The sequence below is a fragment of the Sarcophilus harrisii genome, chromosome 3 (assembly GCF_902635505.1).
Source record: "Sarcophilus harrisii chromosome 3, mSarHar1.11, whole genome shotgun sequence".
NCBI lineage: Eukaryota > Metazoa > Chordata > Mammalia > Dasyuromorphia > Dasyuridae > Sarcophilus > Sarcophilus harrisii.
Window position 1 is genome coordinate 340,181,027 of NC_045428.1, and position 27,145 is coordinate 340,208,171.

Here is a 27,145-nt window from a genome sequence, read left to right on the forward strand (position 1 = left end):
TAATGCTTTCTATCTCATTTGGGTTGTAAATTCTTCCCTCATCCATAGATATGACAGGCAAATTATTCTATGCTCTCCTAATTTGCTTATGGTTTTTCCCTTTTATGTCTAAATTATGTACGTGTTTTGACCTTATCTTGGTATCTGGTGTGAGATGTTAGTTTATATCTACTTTCTGCCAAATTGTTGTCCAGTTTTCTTAGCAATTTTTGTCAAATAGCAAGGCCTTGTCCCAAAAGCTTGGAGCTTTGGGTTTATCAAACTTTAGATTATTATAGCCATTTACTATCATATCGTATATCCAATCCATACCAACACCACTCTATTTCTTAGCCAGGACCTGATTGTTTTGATGATTACTGTTTTATACATTTTGAGAGCTGATACATTTTTAAAAAATTAATTCCTTAATATTCTTGGCCTCTTGTTTTTCCAGATGAATTTTATTACTTTTTCCAACTCTATGAAATACTTTTTTGGTAGTTTGATTGACTTGGCACTGAATAAGTAAATTAATTTAGGGAGAATTGTCCTTTTTATTATAATGGCTCAGTCCACCCAAAAACAATTCCAATTGTTTAGATCTGGCTTTATTGTGTAAAAAGTGTTTTGTAATTGTGTTCATATACTTCTTGGGTTTGTCTTGGCTGATGCAATTATGTATTCTTAAAACAAAGCTAACAAAGTCAATTCAAATACCATAAAGGGTTTTTACTTCATAGTCCTAGCCCTTGGACAATTTAATATATTTGGTTATATTATAGTCATCTCATATCTCCTGTGAAGTCCCTATGACAATATACTCAAGATGTCTTATCTTTCCTTATTGGATCTAAGTGGAGAAAAAAAAAGAAAAAAGACATAAAAGGGAGCTTTTTTACTTCTCAAATTTTCTTTTTTATTGTTGGCAGTTTAAATCCTTAGAAGACATTAATAGGGCTGTATGTTTGCTTTCGGTAAAGGAATACAAATTATGACTTTTTCATTACACAGATGATAAATTTTGGCCCAGAAAAGCTAGATGATTTACCCATAGTCATATAGCTAGTTCAACGGTAAAATACAAACCCTTAATTCATTTGGAAGAGTTTAGGGGTTTTGGAGATTGAAAAATTTCATTAAAAATCAAGTTAAGAAAACAAGCCACAAAAAGGGGACTACCCTATATAAGAAGATAATGTTTCTATAACCAGAATTATACCTTAGTTGTTAAATGTATCAACTGGAAACCTTTTTGAAAAAACACAAAATGATGGGAATCATATTGGAATCTCTGTTGCTAATTTATGGTTAGTTGGATGTTCATTGTCCTACATTCTCAAAAAAGACCAAAAGACATGCCTATATTAGAGTCAGTTGCCATCCAGTATTCAAATCAGTAGCCAGTTGTGGCTGATTAGACCAAGATGAGCTTGAAATACTCTGCCACAGATCAGATACAAATAGTCCCTGTAAATCTCTGGGGTGGATTCTCTAAATTTGCATATCATGTGTCTCTTTTGAGCTACTTTAATTCTGCTTTACTCCTAGAGAACGGCACCTTTTCTGACGAGGGCACTCCATGCTGGGTGGTCCCATGCCAATGTCTCCCATTTTATACAATCGATTTCCAATTTCTTGAGACTTTGAGAGTGTCCTTGTATCACTTTTTCTGACCACCTCGTGAGCGCTTGCCCTTTGTGAGTTCTCCAAAAAATGGTCTTTTGGGCAAGCATACATTTGACTTTCAAACAACGTGGCCGTCCCAACGGAGCTGTGGTAGAGTTGGAATGCTTGGTAGTTTAGTTTGTGAAAAACTTCCATTCCTGGTACCTTATCCTGCCAAAGTGATCTTCAGGATTTTCCTAAGACAACTCAAATGTAAGTGATTCATTTTCTTGACACCATGCTAGAATACTGTTCCGGTTTCACAGGCCTACAACAAAGAGTTATCACAAAGCCTCTGTAGACCTCCAGCTGGGTAGCCAGACTAATACCCCCTTTTTCCCATATTTTCCTTCAGTCTTTCCCAGCCTTGAGCCAGTCATGGCAATTCATGCATGACTGGCAATTCATGCATCGACATCATTTTCAGTCTGCATATCCCTAAACATGCCCCTACAGTCCCAAAGCAAGGGAACTTCTACCCATCATTCAGAACTTCTCCATTTGCCATAATGATGGTTCCACACATAGATGGTGTGGTGCTGGCTGATGCAGCACCTGTGTTTTCTTGGTGTTAATTGTTAGACCAAAAAGCAGCAGAGATTGCTTGCTTCTCAGCTTTAGAGGATGCAATGAATGCATAATCATCTGCCAAAAAAGGAAATCATGAACCAACATTTCCTCTATTTTAGTCTTGGCTTATAGCCTCTTTCAAGTTGAAAATTTTTACTTTTAATATGGTAACTGACTTTGAAGCCATGTTTGTCCTCACTGGCAGCAGCTGACAACATGCTATAAATCATGGGAGCAAGCACACAGCCTTATTTCACTCCCTTGGTAACTGGAAAAAAAAATTAAGTGACTTGCCCAGTTACACACATAGTCCTGAAGCCAGATTTGAACTCATGAAGCTGAGCCTTGCTGACCCCAAGCCCCACACTCTTGTGCCATCTAGCACAAATACAAAATATTGGAAATCAAATTGGAATGTAGTCTGCTAACTAGTGTAAACTCCTAATGAGGAAGAAATTTTGGAATGTGTCAGCTTCTTATCCTTACAAAGGTGATGTTATCCTAGGAAACTGTTAAATGATCACATTATTCCAAGAGGAATTTAATTAATGTAGACGAAGTTAAATTATTCAGCTTATTCCATCAACACTATTCAGTCTTTAGCCAATAGCTATGGAATGAATAGCAGCTTAATGAAGCAAATTTAAGGTTCAGGCCATTTCATGAAAAGCCTCAGCTAGAAGTAGAAAAATTCTTCTTAAAGGCAATTAACCACAAAGTGTTTCCCTTCTTTGATTACAAAACAATTATGTAAAATTATTTAGAAAACAAATTTGTTTGTACATTGCTTTTGTTTTCTCTTAGGAAAAGTAGCTGTCATAATAAAAACATGGCTAGAAACTGATCTTTGGAAATGATCAGTACTAACAATTGTACCTGTGATCCAGCAGCTCCTGCATTCAGGTACATAGGATCCAGCATGAACTGGAAGGGACCTCAGAGCCCCTTCCAATCCTCTCATTATTTAGGTGAGAAAAATGAGGACTTAACCAAGATGACATAGGTAATCATTATCAGCAGATATAGTTTAAGTCCAGGTGTTCTAATTGCAAGATTAGTGTTCTTCCTACTGTATTAGATTACCTCAGTATTCATATCTGTTTTCAAGCTTTTCTTTACTTCTCAAGTCTGGATGAAATATATATGTATCACAAAATATTCAAAAGCATCATTTTCTGTGGAAGTGAAAACTAGAAACAAAGTGAGTGCCTATTGAGGATGGTTAAACAAATTTTGGTATGTGAATATAATGGCATTCACTATCCATTGGACTATAAGCAAAGATAAATATGAAGAATTTAGAGAAAATTGGGAAAATTTGTATAGACTAATGATCAAGTAGAAAGTAGAATCAGGAGAACCATCAAAACTTCTATTCTGCTGGTGTTACAGCCACATCTATGGAAGACCTGGAAAAGAAAAGTTCTTGTCACCAAAATTCTTGAAAGTGAAAAAATTGTTCAATATCAGAAACTGATTTTATCAGTGAAAGTGATATTGAAGAGGAGGAGGTACTGTTTGTTTTGCTGCTGTATCCTATGAACCATAAGACCTTTCCATGTGAATTGCTCTGGAAACCTTCCATGTGTTTTCTCCCCTAGAGTAAGAGCTCCTAAAAAGCAGGGATTGTGTTATTTGTATCCCTAGCTTTCAGTATAGTGCTTTGCACATTGTAAGTGTTCCATAAATACTTTTATTTATTCATTCATTGAGGTGAATAAAAACATGAAAAGACATAATCTGGCTAATTACTTCAGCTTTAGAGGACCAATTATGAAACACAATCCTTTCAGTTAAAAGGCAAGGACTATGGATGTGGATTGTGGTATCACCTACCAGATGTGTTATATGTCTGGGTTTTGCTTTTAGTTTTGTTTTTATATTTATTTGGTTTTTTTTGGTTTTGTTTTGTTTTTAGTTTTAAAAATGGAGTCAATGGAAGGGAATGTAGTTCAGAGGAAATGACTTTGGTATTAACAGTTATAAGCTTTAAAAATCTTTTTTAAAAAGTTTGCATAAGCGCAGTAGTTTATACCTGATAAAATAAAAGTTACGGGTCAAACCCCACAAATGGTTCCAGACCAGAAAAATTATTTTGTAGCTACGTACTATATCCCTGTTCCATAATATATAATAAGTAATTTATATATCACTTTAAGGCATGAATGGTACTAATAAACATTAGGATTCTGATTTGAAAAAATGTGAAAATGCATCTTGAGAAACAGAATGGCTTATCCATAGTTAGAGTCTAAGAGAAATTTTTTTTAAAATACTGTAAGTTCAAGTTTAATATTCTACTCATTACATCTTTGTACTTTCCCATTCCACGGTACTTCATAAGGGGAAAGAAGTGAAAGCAAGACTGATCCAGGAAAAAAAAAATCACTTGTACTAGGAAAACAACTCAGTGCCTAATATATAGTTATCAAATTAGAAAAACCAAAAATTAGGACGAGATCTGACAAAGAATTCTTCCTTTTGCATAGCTCAATGAAAAGTATACTTTCTTTTCTTAAAATCAAGAGTGTCCTAGAAAATACTGGATTGTATGATTACATTGAGTTTTGTACAATAAACCATAGTATTAAGCTCTAATAACAACTTATGATTTGTTATCATGTGACCAAGAGCAAATAATTTAACATTTGCCTCAGTTTCCTCATCTGTTAAACGACTTTTAATGGTTGTAAGAATCAAATGTGACAACTGTAAAGCACTCATTATTATTAGAAACAGAGCTAGGTTTAAATACTTCTTGAGACATTCTCTTTTGTGAACCTGAGGCAAATCATTTAACTTCATTTTTCTTCAGTTTCCTCAAGCGTAAAATGAAGATTTAATGACTTCTAAAGTCTTTTCTGGCTCTAAATTTATGATCTAATGAGTTTATCAATGAAAAAGAGAATCTTTCTTTTTATGATGTTTTCTGTATTCCAAGAGGTAGATTTTCACAAATTGCAGCATGCAACAAACATCTTTATAGTTACAAAAGTCCTTAATAAATGCTTTATTTATTCAATTAAAAAATATGAAAAGACAATAGAACTGTGGTTAAATTTAATGATTTAACCTCAGCCTCACACTGATGATGAAATACACCTTCCTTCTTTCAGTAAGAGAGGTAGGGGACTATGAAGATTGTGATATATTTTATCAGACATGATTTTTTGGGTCTGCTGGTTTTGCTTACATGCTTTCTTTAGTTGTAAAGAAGAATTCAGTAGGGGTGGTACAGTTAGGGAAAAGTAACTGATATAAAAAGCAACTAATGTTGCTTTAAAAAATTTTTAAATTAAGTCAAATCTAGTAAGCTTAAATCTTGGTGGGCATTTTTTTTTTGTCAACTATATTACAATTAAAGAAATTTTATTCTTAAAAGCTTTCCTCTAACAAGTTATCTTCCATTTATATGTCAAAATCATAAAATAAAATAAAAAACTCCTTGAAACATGGAACAATAAAGATAACTTCATCAATCTTCTCATTATTGATTTCAGTCAAGGCAGGAAGCAGGTTGAATTATGTTTTTAAAAGGATGTCATGGAGGGGTTTTCTCATGAGATTTCCAAATGTTTTTGTTTGCAGATCCCATTGTGCAACTTATATCAAGTAAATAGGAAAAAACAAGCAGATTAAGACTTATATAATTGTAGTTAAACGGACAGCCCACAGAGCTGGTTCATGTGGATGTTTGTGTGTATGAGTTGTGCAAAACTTGGACGTAAGATGAACAACAAACCAGCTCAAAATTGTGAAGGAAGAGAAAATAAGGTTATATTGCATTTGGGAAGGTGAACTGAGCTTTCAATGATTCACAACTTTCTCCTTAAAACACAAAATCACACACCTCATTTTTTGAACACCAATATTCCTCCTGCATTAGAAACCAGTCACTGAAAAATCAGATGGTGAGTTACTCGGGACAGCGAGCGAGTGACACTGAGGGGGGAAACTGTGCAGCCTTATCACCACAGATGACTTAAAAGCAATTAATAGCTTGAAAACATACACGCCTGGAAAGGACCGGCATCAAGGTATCAGTGTAACAAGAGCCAGGAGGGATAGATGGACAGAGGAGAGAGTTCCAGTGGTGGAAAGGAAGAGCACCAGCATTTGCGGGGGTGGGGGTGGGGGGTTCCCCCGAGGAGCATTTCTGGGGGCCATGAGCCCGGGCAGCAGAGGATGAGGTTTGGAGGGGCCTATCCACATTGATGACATCACAGATCCATCAAAGTCAGTCTCTCTCCTCCCCCCACCCCGCAACCGGACCAGGAGCTCCCTGAGGGTAGGCGGGGGGCCCTGTGTCTCCTGCTTCCCCTGTCCCCCTTCCCATGGTGGTGACCGACCGCCTCTGCCTCCCTTCTCAAGGCCCTTCGGAGGGACCGAGAGAGGCCAGGCTCTCCTTCTTTGCCAGAACGCCATGCTCCTAGTCTAGGCAGATGGAGGGTGTGAGGTCCAGAGAGGACAGAGCTCTGTGAGGGAGGCCTCCCAGAGGAGCGGCAGGCAGACCCGGCAGAAGCCACCTGCTTCTGACAATGACGGAGGCCGCTTTCCTTCTCTTCCGCGTCGTTCTAATTCCGCTTCAGGCCCGGGGTGCTCTTATAGCGAGACAGATCTGAGCTGATGAAATCACAGTTAGCCCTGACTCATTTCAACATGGGCGGAGCCCCTCTCAAAACTACAATTCCCGTGATCCCTTAGGGGAAGTGGGGGAACGAGTCGGCGCGTGCGAGCGGTTAGTCATCCTTTCCAGTTTCCTACCTCGGCTCCCTCGGCCCCGGTCTCGACGGGCACGCGCGCGCCTGTACGTGCCTTCGCGTCACGCCACACGTACTCCGGGGCCTCTTTCACTCTGCCGGAGCCCCCGACGGGTTCTACTGACTGGGACGAGACCCGGAGACGGGAGAGCCGTGCCCGTGACACGCCGTGCGCGCGCCCTGGGAGACGGCTGAAGGGAGTGTGTTCGTGTGTGTGTGTGTGTGTGTGTAGGGGGGGAGTTGTGTGTGCGTGTGTTGTGTGTCAGGGGGCGGGGGCCCTGGTTGCCGGCCTGCCCGGCGGCTGCGGTGAAGCAGAGCGGGCGACGCGGGGGCGATAGCGACGGCTGCCGGGCTTCTGTCCATCTGACCGTCCGTCCGTCCGTCCGGGCCCGAGCGGGACGATGCTGTGGTTCCAGGGCGCGATCCCGGCCGCCATCGCGGCGGCCAAGCAGAGTGGAGCGGTCTTCGTGGTCTTCGTGGCAGGTGAAGGGGGCGTCCCAGGCCGCGGCCACCTCTCCCCACTCCCCAGCCTCGCTGTCCCGGGTTCCTTCACTTGCCAAGCCCTCCCCAGCCTCCCAGGGTCCGTCCCCGGGCTCCCTGCCCGTGACGGCCGGCTCGCAGGGGGTCCCTTCGTCACTCCCCCCACGCTCCCCGGGGCCAACTTGACCTCCCCCTTCTATCCTCCGCCTCGCTTCCCTTCTAACGTTGAGAGGCGCCGAGGTAGCTTTCTCTTCTCGTCTTTCCTCTCCATTCTCCTCCCCACGGTCCAACTCCCCCTAATTTCCCCCTCCCCTTCTTGCCCAAATACCCCTGACCTCAGACAGCCTCTTGCAGCTCTTCGTCCTTTTCCTGCCGAGAAGTGCTCCGGGCCAGGTCCGTCCCTTGGCCTGGCTTTCTGAGACAGCCGGGGCGGGGGAGGGGAAAGGGGGAGCAGTGGTGTCATGGGGTTCTTTTCTACCTTCTTCTCTCGCCTCCGCTTCGCTCTGCCCCCCCTCTACCTGCATTCTCCCAGCTGGATGGGTCAGAGGAAATGTCATTTCCCAGCTAAACCGCTGTGCTGGTGCGGACTGCATAGCCTCCTCCGGTAGCTAATGAATACAGGTATTGGGGAAAGCTTTCCCTCACCTACAACTTCAGAATGCTTTAAAACGACACACACTTACTTCCAGAAGTTTTGGATGGAGGCAGGGACGAAGTTAGCTGAGTGATCATACTCATGTTAAGTTATGGAAGACCAGGAAGAAAGCTGTGTCATGGGTAAACAACAAAGAAAAACCACCTGATGATCTTAGTTACCGTTGTTAGTTTAGGAAATCCAAAACTTTTGAGCAATAGAATGTGAAAGTATTATTGTAAGGTGAGTAAAAAAAAAAAAAAAAAAATCCTTTTTTAATTTTTTTCACATTCTCCCTTCCCCTTTTTTTAAACCTCTCAGCCATTTGTCACAATTAAAAATGTGGCTTAATTAATTTCTTTAATTATGCTCACAGGTTTATTTGTCTCCACGTTCTCACGTTTTATTGCTGTCACTCAGATTTTCAGTGTGTCTTAACACTAATCTGCTTTTTTTTTTTTCAGATTTGAATTATGGGAATCAACAGAATATCTGTGGCTACTATTAGATCAGAATTTATTAGTTATTTTTTGTTTAATAGCATTAATACACTCTCCATTTTCCCATTTCTCTTTTGGACAGTGTAACAGCACTAAAATGACATTTATAGCAATCAAGAACAAGGTGGAAAATATATAAAAACATATTAAAGTCTGATTTTCCTGGGGTGATGAACTTTTCTATTTTTAAAAATTTAGTTCTAAAGTCCTGGCAAATGGAAGATCATTTTAACTAATCTCGAATCATTTCAATTGATACGTTCTATACCATGTTTTTGGAGATCATATAGTGCCTACCATCGTATGTATACATAAATTAAAACAATTATTTTGTTGTAAGAAATGTATCAGAAAAGAAGGAAATCAACTGGCATATAATTATTTTTTACTGAAATAATATTTTATACTCATAAAGATTTCAGAGCATTTTCACATACATTAATTTGATCTTTACAGTAACCTATTATAAGTAGGCAAGGCAGTTATTATTAATCCCTGTTTTACAGAAGAACAAACTGAATGAGAGGTTAAATAACAAGCAGATAATAAGTAGTAGAGCTAGAACTTTAACCCTCTTCTGATTCCTTAGTATAATGTGAGTTTGATGGTATAGTTAAAGTTTTAAATAGTTCTAATGATTTACAATTCAATAGTTTTGTTCAGATTTTACAAATAAAATCACCATTGGGGGTTAAATTTGCCAGCTTTATTCTTAATCTAGAAATTAAGTTTTAAATAGCAGTTTTACTAAATGCACTTTGCTGTTTTCATTCCATAAAAGCATGGCAATTTTGTGGAATAACTATGGACTGCTCGATTACTTAAATTGCACAGAAATTAAGAAATCTAACATTCTGTGGTGTTAAGGTACTCGTTCTTTGTTCAGAACAAGCAGACATATCTTTTATAAGAAAATGCCCTTCAAAGTTTTGTTAGATTTAAAATGATGTGTCAGAGGTTAGATTAGATATAATTACATACTTAGGAATCCATTCATATTAAGGAGATATTTATAATAGGATAAAATATTAAGTCTTGCTTTAGAACTTGGCTCTTTGGAACTTAGTTCTTTTTATATACTGACAAATATATTGCATTCAGTTAGCATTCTAATAATGACTGTTTTGTTGGAAGGTTTGTACGTTGATTCTTGGCGATCTTTCTGTGCCTATCTAATGACCTGTTCCAAAAAACTGTTGGCCTTCCTACAATTAGAGCAAATTAGCCCTTGTGCCTAGTCTGAGATTTTCAAAGTAGTATTTGTAGCTCTTTTGCAAATATATAAGCAGTGGAAGTAGGAATTTATGCCATCTGCCAGCCCTCTGGAACTATGTCCAGTCAGGGTTCAGATCTGGGACCACAATAGCAGTATACATATTTAATATGAACAAAACTTAGGCCAGTGGAAAACTTGAAAGACAATTTCTAAAGCTTTAAAGAATCTTGGTTTTAGGGGTAGCTTTTGATTCATATAACCCTTTACTTATTAAGATTCTATAACTAGTCCATGTTTTTGACTAGTGAAATTTTCATATATACGTTGAAAAAAATCAGAATTGTTATTGTTATGAGACTAAGATTATTATGATATTTCAACAAAACTATTAGGATTTCTAAGGTAATTTAGATATAGCAAAAAGAATATATGAAATTGCAAAAGAGTTTTCATTTTATACTTAGGAAAATGACCAAGTCTAGTGGAAGCAGCGTAGGAAGACTTTGGAGTCATTGTGTCTGTTAGACTGTTTACTTGCATAGTGATTTTAGACAGATCATTCTTATCTGTAAAAGGAGAGAAAAACACACTTTATACTTTTCTACTTTGTTGAGATTTTTGAATGAACAGATATCCAATTTTATTTAAGATGTTGAGCTCTTTCAAAGAAAGGTGCTATTTACAAATTCAGTATATTAAAATCTTATTTTTTGAAGTCATATAATTAATGCCTGTGAACTTTTTGTTCCTGTCATACTTTTTGCTTTATATTTTGAGCATGTATCAGGAAAATAATCCTATATGCAAGAATATCATTTCAGTTTCAAAATATTCTTTAGAATATTTTAAATATTTTATGAAGATTACAGTTTTTATATTTGGCATGAAAAGATATTAGATATTCATGGCAATTAAGTTTTTTTTTTTTTTTTAATTTATTTAATAGCCTTTATTTACAGGTTATATGCATGGGTAACTTTACAGCATTAACAATTGCCAAACCTCTTGTTCCAATTTTTCACCTCATACCCCCCCACCCCCTCCCCTAAATGTCAGGATGACCAGTAGATGTTAAATATATCAAAATATAACTTAGATACACAATAAGTATACATGACCAAAACATTATTTTGCTGTACAAAAAGAATCAGACTCTGAATTATTGTACAATTAGCTTATGAAGGAAATCAAAAATGCAGGTGTGCATAAATATAGGGACTGGGAATTCAATGTAATGGTTTTTAGTCATCTCCCAGAGTTCTTTTTCTGGGTATAGCTGGTTCAGTTCATTACTGCTCCATTAGAAATGATTTGGTTGATCTTGTCTGAGGATGGCCTGATCCATCAGAACTGGTCATCATCTAGTATTGTTGTTGAAGTATATAATGATCTCCTGGTCCTGCTCATTTCACTCAGCATCAGTTCGTGTAAGTCTCTCCAGGCCTTTCTGAAATCATCCTGTTGGTCATTTCTTACAGAACAGTAATATTCCATATTTTTCATATACCACAATTTATTCAGCCATTCTCCAACTGATGGACATCCATTCAGTTTCCAGTTTCTAGCCACTACAAAAAGGGCTGCCACAAACATTCGTGCACATACAGGTCCCTTTCCCTTCTTTATAATCTCTTTGGGATATAATCCCAGTAGTAACACTGCTGGATCAAAGGGTATGCACAGTTTGATAACTTTTTGAGCATAGATCCAAACTACTCTCCAAAATGGTTGGATTCGTTCACAACTCCACCAACAATGAATCAATGTCCCAGTTTTCCCACATCCCCTCCAACAATCATCATTATTTTTTCCTGTCATCTTAGCCAATCTGACAGGTGTGTAGTGGTATCTTAGAGTTGTCTTAATGGCAATTAAGCTTTCAAGGAAATGTCCTTCCCCCCCCCCATTTGATATTTATCTCCAGAAAAAATAAATTCATGAATTAGAAATTTGGGATTATTAGATCTTTAGGTTCTAAGAACATTTTAAATGTTTTACAGGTGATGATGAACAGTCTATACAGATGGCTGAAAGTTGGGAGGATGAAAAGGTTACAGAAGCTTCCTCGGACAGTTTTGTGGCAATTAAAATTGATACCAAAAGGTTTGCTTACATCTTCATGTTTTTTTTCATTTTCAACTTTTCTAGTCATAAGTTATTGTAGTCTGTAATTATGCAATGTCATATTATACTTTAGACTGTAAGAATCTGGATTTGGCAGGGATTAGAATGTTTTAACAGGCTAGAAACTTAATGTCTTCTATTTTCTAGATTCATCAGTATTTTCGATTGAAACTGTTTAAACTTTTAATGGTCTGCCAGAGTGTAAAATCTGATTTCTCCAATATTCTAACCAATAGCTTGCCTAAGTGTTTCACGTATTTATAGTACAGTGATAATTGATGTTCATAATAAAGACTCTAAACTTCTGTAAGATTCTAAAGGGTCTTCCAAACCATAAAAGAAAAATTAGGTCCCGTGTGAGATGGCAATCCTAAGAGAAGTGGACTTAAGTAAAGACTTCTTCATTTGGGCCAAGGCTCAGCCAAAAGGAGGGACCACAGGTATTTTCAGGGCTTACATAGCTCAGCCATCTATGAGTATGGAAGTAACTGCCTACATATGTATATGGAGAGATCCTCTTGAAAGGGTGTTCCCCAGTTCTTGAGGAATGTTCTATTTTGACTAGGGGAGGAAAGGAGTGTTCCATGGAGATTTGTTGGCTAGAGAATCTGTCCTAGAACACATCCATTTGCTTGTTGTATTATTTCTACCACAGGTAATGAAGGTAATACAATATTTGAGTCACATCCTCTTTGTTAATAGAAATGTTATGCATAATAAGCATGCTGTGTCTTATATTTTTGTAACTTTTAAAACTGGTCATTTATATATACATGGAACACACAATAGCTTTTTAACCAGATAGCCCATTCCCAAAGCCATTAAAAAGTTAGGTGATTTGTTGGTAAATATGTAGAACCAAGATATGAATCTAGATTTTCTGACCCTAAAGACAGTGCTCTCTCTCCCCCTTTAACCATATATCTTTTCTCCCATTATGATTTTGAGGCATTGATAATGGTGCTGTTTGGAAATAGAAATTGAGCTATTGTACAAACCTAATTATTCAATCAGGAGAAATTGTTCTTTGGAAAGAAAGTAATACTCTAGGTGGCTTTCCTTTTCCTCTTAATATAACCATTTCTTCTATTTATCCCTAAAAACTGCTCACTTGATATTCATAGCCTCTGTAAGATTGATTAGTGGAATTGTAAAATGTTAAAATGCTCGGTATTTTCTGCTTTCCCAAAAAAAAAACTGGAAATTAAAGTAAAATTAAATAATCAAATGTCAGTAATTGTGGGATCTATCAAACTTTGAAAATGAAACAAATTCTTTAGTTCTTGGGAAAAAATTAATTTGGTTTTTGAAGCAGTCGCCTTAATCAGTGAAAGTTTGTTATAGAAGAGCTTTTTAAATGCAATTCAGCACTATTTTCCTATGAGAAAATCTGGTGCAAATAATTCTGGAGAGTTTAGCAATAAGCATATAGCAGATCAGTTCATAGGTGACTGCTGATTGTATTCATCTGAAAAGAAGGATATAAATCACTCTCAAATTACATGTAATAAAATTGGTGGGGATTTTCTTCTCTTTTAGTTGATTTTTTATCTTGGAGAAATTAGTGAGTTAGGATAATTCATCAAGTCTCAATTTGGAAAGGACCTTAGAAAGTATTTGGTCCAACTTCTTTGTGTTGCAGATGATTAAATGGTGTCCCAGAAGTTAAAATTTTAAGCACATAGGCAGGCGGCAACTATGATGGCACATTGTATAGAGCCCCATCCCTGAAGTCTAGAGGACTTGAGTTCAAATCCAGCCTCAGACACTTAATACATCTTAGCTGTGTAGCCCTATTCACAACCCCAATTGCCTCAAAGAAAGAAAGAAAAGCACATAAGTAATAAGCAGAGCCAAGCTTCAAATCAAGTCCTCTGATTCCAAACCCAGTGTTTTTTCCACTAATAACTTTTCATTTTAAAAACTAGCACTTAGAAAACATTCTTAATAATCTATTCACTATGTATTTGGTTTTGTTTTACAGTGAAGCATGTCTACAATTCTCACAAATCTGTATCCTTTGAATGGAAAAAAATTGTTATATAAGTTTCAGGGCAATAACTTTAATGAATTGAGTAGTTCATGAAATTTTTTAAAAATCAAAACTTTTTCTTTTAAGAAGTAATGTATTTTTATTTATGGTGATATACCTATTATTTAAAATGATAATGGTGCAAGATATGCCAGTTTCATTGTGTGACATATTCAGTGTGTGTCAGGGAAGCCACAGAGGGGCGGCATCTTGTAGTTTTTAGAAGAAGTTTCCAGGACAGTTATAAAGGGAAGAGAATGAGAGTCACTTGTCAAGAGAATAGAAACAATGCATCTGACCTATTTAATCAGATATGAGGGGCATTAAATTATACATCTTTAGGTATAAGATTATGGTTTGATAACTTTGTTAGAATACTTTATTAAAAAAGTGATTAATAAGCTAGCCTAACCTCATGTTTATAGCTGAAGAGACTGAGGCCCAGAGACAAGAGTTAGCTCCAAGGTCATACTGATAGTAAGTGTCAGAGAGTATAATTGGTTATAATGCAAAAGTGGCCTCAATTCATAGAAATTAAAATGGAACTGCTCTTAACTTTTTTTTCGTATACCATCAGCATTTTATAAAAATAACCATTTTTTTCAAATAAATTTGTTAGCCTTTATTTTATTGCACAGATCCTGTAGTATGTGTCCCATCCAGTTTCTTTATAGGGGATAGTGGAATTCCCTTGGAAGTAATAGCAGGAAGCATTACAGCAGAGGAGCTTGTTAACAGAATTCACAAAGTCAGACAGGTAAGAAATAGCAGAAGTATACTTGTCATAAAAATAAGAAAATGCAGAGGTTCTTTTTTACCAGTACAGAAATGGTTTTGAAGCCCCTTATTCTATTAGAACTAGCCAATTACATCGAACCTTTAAGGTAATTAATTAATCAATCAGAAAGTTTATAATAATAAGCCTTGTTTTGGTTTTGCAAGCTATTCTTATAAAGGAAGCATCCTTTAAAAATACTGATGTCTGTAGGATAAATAGGGCTGTTGTGTATATTCCTTTTTTTGTCCCTGCTTCTTTTCCTGTGTTTCCAGTACTGCATACTTCTATGTTCCTTTTACTTTCTTCTTCCTGTAAAAAAATCATTTGTTCTTTACTGTTACTTCTTTCTGATTGCTGCACCCCTTCTGCATTCTGTTAGAATGAAGAGAAACTCTCCTGAGCTAACAGCTGCCATGTTTTATACCCTTGTTTTCTTTCATTTTAAAAATTAATTTAAAGTTGATTTAAATGAAATTCAGTGTTGTCTTTAAAGGGTCTTCCTTTTATGTTGCAGGAAATAACAAAATTCTATAATATAATATAGTTGTGGAATAATTCTTAGAGATTATAGATATTCTTTTGTTTAAGCTAGTTTAAATGTGTTACAGGAGGTCTTGGCACATGCCTTTAATCCTACATAATAAAAATCATCTGGGCTCACATTTTAGGCTTATCTGTTAATACAGGCTTAGAGCATTATGTGTTGATTAAATTCTCATTTGTTTTTCTTCAGATGCACACACTAAAAAGTGAAGCATCGATTGGAATTGGGAGCCAATCAGCTAATCTAGTTTCTAACCCTTGTTCTTCTTTTGAACATAACAACACTTCAGAAAATTCTCAAGCCAGAAATGTAGAACTTTGTGAAACACCATCCACATCTCCTGACACGCAATCAAGCTTTTCTATAGGTAATTTTAATATTATTATTGTTAGACATGCCCATCCAATTCACATGTTAATACTATGTGTATGTGTAATGTCTTTAAAAACAATTGTTGTGCTTAGTTACCTAAATGGATGAAGACAACTGCAGGATAAGAAATCCTAATCCAGATAGAATTTACTTGCTTGAAAAATTGTATTATATAGTAATTCAGAGAATTCCATCATGACTTTTTTATTTTTTAAGTTTCCTCAGTATGTGAACTCTGAAATGGCTGATCATATGGGAGATAAGAGGTACAAGTTCAAAAGAGAATATCAAAAGATATAAAGGGAAGTTAGTACATTTAAAAATTCTTGGAAGTTCTGAATAGAGGCAATTATGCTTTCATTCTTGAATATATTTTTTAAAAAGTAGCATAGTGGAACATACCTTTTATAGTAAGATAACATGTATGTGATTAAAGAAATTAAAAAGTTAAAGTTATGGCATATAATAGTGGGAAGTGACCTTTGTCACTTAATCCCTTCTCCAATGTGGCTGATTCTTATCTAGCATCTGCCTGAACATTTCTAATGCTATGGTGAGGGTAATAGGGTGAGTGATAATGCGATTACTTGTTGAGGCAATTTGTTCCTCATCACTGAGTATATCTTCTCCCTCAGGGAACTTCAGTTATCTTTGAACAAAACAGCCTTCTGAGGCAGCCCCAATCTTCCAGCATTAGATAGACCTTATATATCCTTTAGTCATCCTCCCATCTCCCTTTGCACTCCCACCATGAACATTAGATTGTAAAGTCTTTAGTGAGAATCTTTTTTTCTATCTTCACCATTGTTTAGTTCCTTGTGTAAAGGATATCAATATTAATATTTGCTTAATCAATTTGAATAGTTTTAATTGTTAGAAAATTCTTAAATTGGAATTGAGTTCCTTTAACTTCCTGCTTCTCCCAGGATAAGATAAAAGCCAAGTTCATTAATAACACCCTAGGTCTACACACTATGCCCTCCTTTTAAAAAGAATTTTATTGAGGTTTTTTGTTTTTATTTCACCTACATTTCCTGTATTCATCTTGCACTATCTATCCTTCTCTACCCCAAAGAGCTATCCCCTAAATAAAAAGAGAAAAAAAAAAAAAAGCCTAGTAAAGGCTTGGTCTTGACATTATGTGTAGAGTTCTGTACTTAATAGTTCCCTGCTCTGCAAAGAAGGGAGAAAGCTATATTTTTATAACCAATTTTTGGGGCCAAGCTTGGTTATTATAATTCCACAACATTTCTTTTTGATTGTTTCTCTTTCCTTTTATATTGTTGTTGTACTCATTAGGTCTATTGTTTTACTGGTTCTGCTTACTTCACAATTCATAATCTTCCCATGTTTCTTTATTGTAATAATTGTTTCTTATAATGCAGTAACATTCCATTATTTTCATGTACCATAACCTGTTTAGCCATTCCTAGCTGACAGTATACCTTTCATGGTATGTCATGTCACAATGCTACCTTATTGAGCTCACTGCCCAGTAAAACCCCCACATCTTTTATAGACAGGCTGCAATCTAGTTGTGCCCATCTTTGTCTTTTACTTGTGAAACTGATTTTCTTCAGTCATCCCATATGGTAACTATTCCTTCTAGCTTTTCATCATAAAAATTTTACAAGTGTACCATTTTTGCCTTTATGCAGTTTGCTGCTAAAAATGTTAGTCTAGCACAAATCCCAGTAATATTCAACTGGGAATCTCTTTCCAAGTTGCCATGGAACTCTTACCAACTACTCTTTGGGTCTAGTAATTCATTAAGACAGAATCTACCTAAGTGTCCTGTCATTTCATTCACATCTTACCATCCATAAATAGCTGTGATGTAAAAACAAAGGATATCAATTTAAAGAGAAAAAATACCAAACTAATCTTATTTATGTTTTTGACAGGGTTACTCAACTTAGATGTAACATTTGCCCTTTAATCCTCTGGGTTTTTTTTGTTTGTTTGTTTGTTTGTTTGTTTGTTTTTTTGTTCCCCACAATCTTTGGCATATCACTAATAGAGTCTTAGCAATCGTATTTACCAATTCTTTCAGAACCCTGAGACATTTTTCTTCTGGATGGGGAAATTGAACTCATTACGAACATCTAAATCATCTCTTATGATCTTGTTACTCATCATCTTGGTTTTCAACTCCTTTTTAGCTTTTTTCCTTGTTTTTTTTCCCCAGTCCAAAGACAACAGACAACCAAATCCGTCTGCCTTCTCTTCATTGTTATCATCCATAATACCAATCCCGTGTCTTCTTTGAGCTTTCTCTTTTTACCAGTATACAGTTAAAAATAATTTTGTTTTTATTAGCTTTCCTAACCAGTATCAGCTTATCCCATGCTTTAGGACTTCTTATATTAATCCTTTTTTATATTGAAATTATTTTTGGGATCTTGTTACATTTTTTATATTAATCTTCTATTATACTTGGCTTGTTTCTTTTTAAGATAGAAGTTGGTCATTGAGTTTGCTGTGTAGTCTTATTGATCTCTTTAAACAGCTCTTCTCTCTGATTGTACTTGCTGCAGCTTCGTTTTTGAGTTTCTTTTTCCTTCTGGGTTGACTTCCTTATAGAAATTTTAGTCCAGAGTCCTATCTGCATTTTGTCCAGTGCCCTAAAAGTGTGTTCTCCAAAAATCTAGTCAGAATCTATCTAGTACTCATCTTTGTCACGAAATGTAAGGCGAAGTCATTTTTCCATAATTTTTCCATCATTTCTACTTCAGCGACAAAGTCAAGAATAGCATTTCCTTTCATTTCCCCTCATTCAGCCTATTGAAAAAGCAAATTGTCATTAAGGCAAGCCAGAAAAATTATATAGTTGCTCTGCTGTTGGTAGAAGGAAATCTCTAGAAAATGTCTGGGTAATTAAAGTCCCCTATAATATATTTCTGTGAGAAGTTTGCGGTCTGTTTCTCGATTCTCTCATTTATTTTCTTGTTCCATCTAGGTAGTCTGTAGTATTCTATCATGTTTAGTTCTGTTTCCATTGATCTCCATGTTAACTCCTTTGGTTCCCAGACTTCTCAGACATGAATATATCTTAATTCATAAGCCCACTAGGTTCCTACTTTCTTTCCCTTTGTGTGTCCTATTTCTTTTGAATAAAATGTTTTTTGTCAGTGCCATAGTTGATGATAGGTCCCAAGTCTTAGTGAAATATCTGAAATTGAATTTGCCCTCTAAGTAGAATCTTTTTCACCTTGCTTGTAAATCATATTTTGTTTGTATAGAGGCATCCGAGGCTGTAGTTGTCATTACTGGTTCCTTTCTTGGAATCTATTTCTTACAGGTTTTGGAGCATCTCGATTCTATTTTTTTCTTCTTACATTATATTCTGTATAGTTTATCTGGTCAAAATAGACACTTTTCTCAATTACTCATCCTTTTAAATTTAGTCTTTTAATTACATTTTTAAGCTGTAAACGAACACATTTTTACTGGCCTTTCTTGGTTGTGCTTCATTCCAAATATCTGTATTTGAAGCTGTAGTTTAGAAATCCAAGTCTTTGGTTAAGAAGATATTTTCTTAACCAGTATTTTCCTCCTGGACTGACTTCCTCAGTCCTTTTTTATTTTTCTTAGTAGCTCTGTTTACTGATTGCTGTGGTACAGGTCTGTGTGGGTTTTCTGCTCTGGAGCTGTTCATTTTTTTCACCTCATTAGCATCTTCTCATTTTGACAGACTTAATTCTGTTCCTTTTCATTTGTTTTAATGGCTAACTTTTTTTTTTTTTTTACATAACAACAGCTTTATATTTTTCAAAATATATGCAAAAATAATTTTCAACATTTACCCTTGGAAATTTTGTGTTCCAAATCTTTCTCCCTCCCTCCCCTAAACCCCAAGTAATTCAATATAGGTTAAACATAATGAAATTCTACACATGTATATATATATATATATATTTCTGTGTTTATCATCTTGCACAGGAAAAATCAAATCAAAAGAGGAAAAAGCAATGAGAAAGAAAAAACAAGCAAACAGTAACAAAGGTGAAAATACTATGTTGTGATCCACATTCAATACTGACAATCCTCTCTCTGGCTCCTCTGGCAGATGGCTCTCTCCGTCACGAGTTTATTGGAATTGGCCTGAATCAGTTCAATGTTGAAAAGAGTCATGTCCATCACAGTTGATCATCACATAATCTTGTTGTGTACAATGATCTCTTGGTTCTACCCACTTCACATAGCATCAGTTCATGTCTCTCCAGGCCTTTCTGGAATCATCCTGCTGATTGTTTTTTATAAAACATTAATATTCTATAATATTCATATACTGTAACTCATTCAGTCATTGTCTAAATGATGAGCATCCACTCAGTTTCCAGTTTCTTGCCACCGCTACAAAAAGGGTCTGTTACAAACATTTTTGCATATGTGGATTCTTTTCCTTTTTTTTATGATCTCTTTGGGAAAAAGACCCAGTAGAAACACTGCTGGATCAGATATTATGGGCATATTTGGGCATAGTTCCAAATTGTTCTCCAGAATGGTTGAATCAGTTGTATTGATGCTGCAGTTTTCCCACATCCCCTCCAGCATTTATCATTATCTTTTCCTGTCATCTTAGCCAATAGTTAACTTCTAAAAAAGAAGTCTTCTTCCTCAGTAATTTTCTTTTCCTTAATCTAAAGTCTTTCTCAAGTTCTTAAGAATATATGTTCATCTTTGATTCAAAATTCACATCTCCAAATCATCTTCATAAAATTATTTTCTTCTCTCCCTGGCTTCTCCCTTAGATTGGCAATGCAATATGTATGCAGTATGTATGACATTTGAACAATTTTTTGAGCTAGCTTGACATTGATGAATGTTCTTTGATTATAGGGCATAGTTTCATAGACTCTTAAGAGTTGGAAAAGACTATATTAAAAACATAATTCCCCAGGGCAGCAAAGTGGAGCAGTGCTTAGAGCACCAGCCTTGAAGTCAGGAGGACCTGAGTTCAAATCTGGCCTCAGACATTTAACATTTCATAGCTATATGACCCTGGGCAAGTCACTTAACTCTAATTGTCTCAAGAAACCTCTCCTTCCCCCCCAAAAAAAAACCAACATAATTCCCTTCAGCAACAAATTTTGATCTAGTCACTTTCAATGTCTGTGAGCTTCAATTTCCTTTTCTTGAAAAGAGGGAGTTGGTTTCTTCTAGCTCCAAATTTTTAGAAGCAGTAACTCTTAACAAGCATTTGTCCAGCTTTTCTTGAACATTTTTATTGATTCTTTAATTCTTAAGAATTGACCTAACATTTATAGGACAACTATCAATTGGCCCATATTTCTCTATCTGGTCTACAAAACTAGTAATTATTTTGTTAAACGCTTTGCTAAAATCAAGGAATATGCTGTGTTTGGGGATTTGTGTTTTCTTAATCTAGTAAAAATGTGAAACTAGAATGTTAAGTTAGTTTGTTTGTAACTCATTCTAATCATAACTTTATTTCCTAATTACTCATAAGCTTATTTCTATTCTGTTATCTTCTAGAAATTTTGCTAGAATAAGAGGAGAAAAAGAAATTAGAGGAATTAGAATAAGCATTCACGAAATAAAATATCACACTTTGCAGTGGTATGATTGTATCCTTGTAGAATCAACTAAAAAACTATTTGAAATAATTAACAACCTAAGTAAAGTTTCAGAATATTAGAAAACATACTTAAATCATCAGCATTTCCATAAATTATCTACAAAATCCAGCAGCAAGAGATAGAAAAAGAAATTCCACTTAAAATAACTGTCAGCAATGTGAAATACTTGGGAATCTACCTCCCAAGACAAACCCGGGAATTATATAAACAAAACACTTTTCACTTAAAGTCAGATCTAAATAATTGGGAAAATATCAATTGCTAATAGACTGAGCCAATATAATAAAAATGACAATTCTAATTTTCTTAATTCAGTTCTATACCAATCAAACTACCAAAAGTTTATTTTATGGAGCTAGAAAAAAACTAACAGAATTTATTGAAAGAACAAAAGATCAAGAATATAAAGTGAATTAATGGGGGAAAAAATGCAAAGGAAGGTGGCCTAACCATACTGGATCTTAAACTTTGTGTTATCTATTTAATTCTGGCTGAGAAATAAAAGTGCTAAATCACTGGGATAGATTAGGTACTCAAATCACTAAGTAGTAAGTGACCCTAGTAATCTAGTGTTTGATAAACCCAAAGAACCCTGGCTTCTGTGATAAGAATTCACTTTGACTGCTAGGAAAACCGGAAAACAATATGGCATAAAGTAAGTACAGCCCAACATCTCACACTATATATACTAAGTTGAGGTCAAAATGGGTCCATGATTTAGACATACCATAAACAATTTGGGGGGGTGGGGAGAAAGGAATAGAGAAAAAGGAAGAATTTGTGGCCAAATAATATAGAAAGCATTACAAAATGTAAAATGAATAATTTTGATTATAGTGATTTTTTTTTTAAAGTTTGTACAAACAAAACCATTGTACTTAAGATTAGAAGGCAAGCAGAAAGCTGGGAAGCAATTTTTAATAGCAAGTGTCTGACAAAAGCCACATTTTTTAAAATGTGTAGAGAAATGAGTCAAATTTATGAGAAAATTTAAGTCTTCAATTGATAAATGGTCAAAGGATTTGAACAGACAGTTTTGGGGTAAAATCAAAGCTACCTCTTCTAGTCATAAAAAAAAAAAAACTTCACATGGACTAATACGATAGAAAAGGAAAACAAATGTTGGAAGGAATGTGGAAAAATTGGGTCATTAATGTATTGTTGATGGAGTTTTGAACTGATCCAACCATTCTGGAGAACAATTTGGAATTTGCTTGAAGAGCGATAAAATGCAATACCTTTTGATCCAGCAATACACTCTTAGATCTAAGTCCTAGAGAGATCATAAAAAAGGGCAAAAGGCCTACATATACAGAAATATTTGTGATGGCTCCATTAGTGGTAACAAAGAATTGGAAATGGAGGGGATATCCATCAGTTGGGAAATGGCTGAATACATTGTGGAATATGGAATAGAATATTATGGTACTACAAGAAATGATGAGCAGATTAGATTTCAGAAAAAAACTGGAAAGACTTATATGAAATGACACAAAATGAAGTGAGCAGAACCAGGAGAACTTTCTACATAGTCACAATAACATTTTGTGATGATCAAGTATGATTGACTGAGCTCTTCTCAGCAATGCAATGATCTAAGATGATTCCAAAAGATTCATGATAGAAAATTCTGTCCATATCTAAAAAAAAACTAATGAAATCTGAATGCAGATCAAAGAATACTATTTTCATCTTTTTCCTGTTTTTTTTTTCCCTTATATTTTTTATAACATGACTAATTTGGAAATAAGTTTTACATTTGTACATGTGTAACTTGTATTGAATTGCTTACCATCTAGTGAGGGGGAGAGAACATTTGGAACTCAAAATTTTGTTTTAAAAAAAAGTGTTAAAAATTGGCTTTACATGTAATTGTAAAAAAAATAGTATTTTTTAAAAAATGTTTTCCTAGAAAAAGAAAGGAAAAAAATCTACTCTAGAATTTTTTTTTACAAGTCATTAAATTTATTGGACTTAGTTTCCTGAATTATTTTATCTCCTTTTGAAAATTAGAATAAAGAATTCCAATAGACTCAGGATGGAAAATGTCATCTGCATCCAGAGAAAGAACTATGGAGACTGAATGTGGATTGAAGCAGTTTTTTTTCTTTTTCTTTATCATGTCTTGTTTCCCTTTTGGTCTGATTTATCTTGCACAACATGACAAATATGGAAATATGTTTAAAAGTATTGTACACATATAACATCAGGTTGCTTGCTGTCTTGGGGAAGGGGGGTTGAGAGAGGGAGAAAAATTTGGAACGCAAACTTTTTTTTTATACCTTTTTTATTTTCAAATTATATGCAAATAATTTTCAACATTCACTTTTGCAAAACTTCATTGTGTTTCAAATTTTTTCTCCTTCCCTTCCTCTCACTCTCTCCCTTAGATCAGGTAGTCCAATGTATGTTACACCGTGTGCAATTTTTCTATACATATTTCTACAATTATCATGCTGCTCAAGAAAAATCATATCAAAAAGGGAAAAAACGAGAAAGAAAACAAAAAACAAGCAAACAACAAAAAAGATGAAATTACTGTGTTGTGATCCACATCCTCATAGTCCTCTCTTGATGCAGATGGCTCTCTTCATAAGTCCATTGGAATTGGCCTGAATCAGTTCAATGTTGAAAAGAGCCACGCTCATCAGAGTTGATCATCAGTAATCATCTTATTGCTGTGTACAGCGTTCTCTTACTTTTACTCACTTCACTTAGCATCAGTTCATGTAAGTGTCTCCAGGCTTTTTTGAAATCATTCTCCTGATATTTCTTATAAAACAATAATATTCCATAACATTCACACACCATAACTTATTCAGCCATTCTCCAAATGATGAGCATCCATTCATTTTCCAGTTTCTTGCCACTACAAAAAGGGTTGCCGCAAACATTTTTTGCACATGTGAAGTCCTTTTCCTTCTCTTTGGGATAGCGGCCCAGTAGAGACACTGCTGCATCAAAGGATGTGTACAGTGGAATATAAAATCTTTAAAAAATGAATGTTGAAGACTACCTTTACATGTATTTGGAAAAATAAAATACTATTGAAACTTAAAAAAAATAAGGATAACATATTCTTCCTTATAATGTTCTGATATCTCTACCAGTCTCTTGGATGTGATTTCTCTAGGTGTGAATAATTTGAATTTTAAAGATTAATTGATCTCTTATTGCCTTCCTAATACTCTTTGCCTAAAATTCCATTTTAATGATGTTTATATTCTATTACTTTTGCTTTGAAGATCATTCTCCTTAATACAGTTGATTGAAGTGAATACAAGTTGAGTAGTTCTTGTTCTCTGGCATTTGTTAATATTATACCAAGCAGTGGGCCTATCTTTTCTTTATTCCTCTTTTTTATCCCAGACTTCAGAAACTCTTTTGTTGTATTTAGAATTTTTATAAGATTTAGCATGTTCAAAATTTTAGCTTTTTTCATAATGTGCTCACAGACTCTTAAGAGTTTAGCTAAAGGGTCTAAAAATGCTATATTTCAGATTCCATGGATAAAATTGAAATGATTTATTTCAGTTCAAGGTATAGTGACGATAATAAATATGAAAAAATTGAAGATGGTGAGTAGAGAAGAGTTATAGAAATGAAATTGTGGGTGAGGTATAAAAATTGAAAGACAATCAAAGCATCAGAGAAGAAAATAGACTAAAGGCCATTCCTTTATATTTCATCTTCATTGTGCATTGATTTAAAAGTACGTAACAAATATTTTTCAATGAGAATTATTGTCCTTTTGAATTAATAAAATATAGTATTTCAGAGTAATAAAACTTGTTGGACATTACCAGTTATAATTATATGCTCTCTGGAGAGTAGCTTTTTATACAAAATGTGTATGAAATGTGGAAACTATCCAGGAGATTTCTACTAAGGGAAAGGTAAAAGACAAGACATAGGAAAACAATGTTGTATAATCTGGCAGGATTGTGATGCAAAAATATTTGAAAGCAGTTAAAGTGAATACTTGGCTATGGGTGCCAGACCTGATTGGCCAAGTTTGTTCTTAGCAAGTGAGTCCAGAACTTGGGATTGCCCCAATATGTATTGATCCAGACTCTACCAGATAGTCTCTTTTTGGGTCTACTTGAATCTGCTTTGTAGGATCTCTTGAATGATGGGATCCATTTAGACATCACACTAGAGATTTCTTTCCCTTATTTGTTCCATGGAATAATTTAAGGCATAACTCCTTCCTTGTGTGTTCTTAGAAATAGTTATCTGTGTTATGGGAGGTGGACAGGAGAGTGAGTGATATAGGTCTACACAGATTTCCCAAGTTCATTCTGTAATGCAAGGGACCTGCCTCTTTATGGTATTCTTTATTTTAATATATTATAGGATATTCAGTGACTCATATTAGTGACACTTTCTTAGAAACTTTAAACAGTAGAAATCAAAGCCTGGTTATAAATTTTAGATCAAAGGAAGTAATTTTAAAAATGTTGAATAAATTAGGACTTCAGTGAAAACCAAGATAATTATCTGTTAAGAATGGTGTGTTATGTATGTTATATATATATAACAAAGGACCAAGTATATAATAAGACTAAGAAATAGAAATATTAACAAATGTTAAAGTATACCTTTTTATACTTTAAAATTTATTATTAATATTGTATTTTTCCTCTTTCCCTTTCTTCCTCTCTTGCCTTTCCTTTTAAAGGTGGAGAAAATTCAGGTCATACCAGTCCCACTCAGGAAGCCAATGATTGTTCAGATGAGAGAGTGATGAGTCACCAAGCTGAAGAAGACCTCACAGTTAAAGTCGAGAGGTTTGTCCTTTTAAAAATCTATTTTGTAAATGGGATTTAAATGTTTAGTTATTTGTTATTTGTTCTAGGGAATTCATAGAAAGAACAAAAATGATTGGTAAAAATGTTAACGTTGGAATTTTTGATTACTTACTTGGCTGACTTGTATATTTACAGATAGATCATATTCATGTTAGAGCATTCATAATTTCTTTATGAAAGCTGTTTTTTTTTCATTTAAAATATATATTGATTTGTTTTAAATTACTTTCTATATATGTCCCTCCCCTTCCTTCTCAGATAATTAACCTTTGTAACTTATAATTTTTTTTTAGAGAAGCAATTTTGGGAAAACTAACCATCATTTCAACTTAGTCTGATTAAGTATTATACATTTATAGTGCTATCCATCCCTGGAAAAAAAGAAAAGGAGATAAAATTTTCTTTTATCTCTTCAGGGTCAAGCTTGGTCATTATAAATATAATGTTCAGGTTTCTTGTTTTGTTTTTTTTTTTTTCCCATTTACATTGTTGGAATCATTATGTATATTATCTTCCTGTTCTTTATTCTGTATCAACTCATGGAAGTCTTAAAATTATTCACATTTTTTTCTTATAACACCATATTTTATTACATTTATGTCCTACAATTTGCTTAGACATTCCTAATAAATGGACATAGACTTTTTTTTCCAGTTCTTTGCTACTACCACTATGAATTTTTTGATGTATATGGATCTTTAGTTAAATTTATCTAGTAGTGAGAGTTCTTGAATCAAAGATTATGAATATTTTAGTCATGTTTCTTAGTATAATCTTGAATATAAAGCTTGGTATTCTGCATACCATGATTACTTAGTAAATATCGTTTCTTGAGTGATATGGTTTCCTTTTCATACATAAGCGTCTAGCCTTTTGACTTGTCTAATTTGCCCATTCTCCATTTTCTGTAACTATAATAATGCTTTTTAAGTGGACATAGGGAGAATTTCCCATGTCCTTTAGATATAATTATTCTTGATTGAAATCCAATTAACAGTAGTAGTCAAGAGTGCGTTGATTAATTATAACTTTTTTTATGCCATATAGAGGCCTTGGGAGAAAGCTTATCACAAA

At 35.0% G+C, this 27,145-nt stretch overlaps 1 protein-coding gene across 3 annotated transcripts in view; it reads left to right on the plus strand.

The window, feature by feature from the left end:
- The first annotated feature begins 6,467 nt into the window (after positions 1 to 6,467).
- UBXN4 (UBX domain protein 4) overlaps positions 6,468 to 27,145 on the plus strand; it is a 40,218-nt gene continuing 19,540 nt past the window's right edge. The window contains exons 1-6 of one of the 3 annotated variants that reach the window (XM_003763821.4): positions 6,468 to 7,460; positions 11,808 to 11,910; positions 13,916 to 13,944; positions 14,602 to 14,720; positions 15,475 to 15,652; positions 25,942 to 26,050. In XM_003763821.4, the coding sequence (XP_003763869.1) occupies positions 7,379 to 7,460; positions 11,808 to 11,910; positions 13,916 to 13,944; positions 14,602 to 14,720; positions 15,475 to 15,652; positions 25,942 to 26,050 (620 nt within the window). In that variant the 5' untranslated portion in view covers positions 6,468 to 7,378. Of the gene's footprint in view, positions 7,461 to 8,149; positions 8,335 to 11,807; positions 11,911 to 13,915; positions 13,945 to 14,601; positions 14,721 to 15,474; positions 15,653 to 25,941; positions 26,051 to 27,145 lie in introns of those variants that run through there. The other 2 variants (XM_031960017.1, XM_031960018.1) reach the window with 2 other exon arrangements.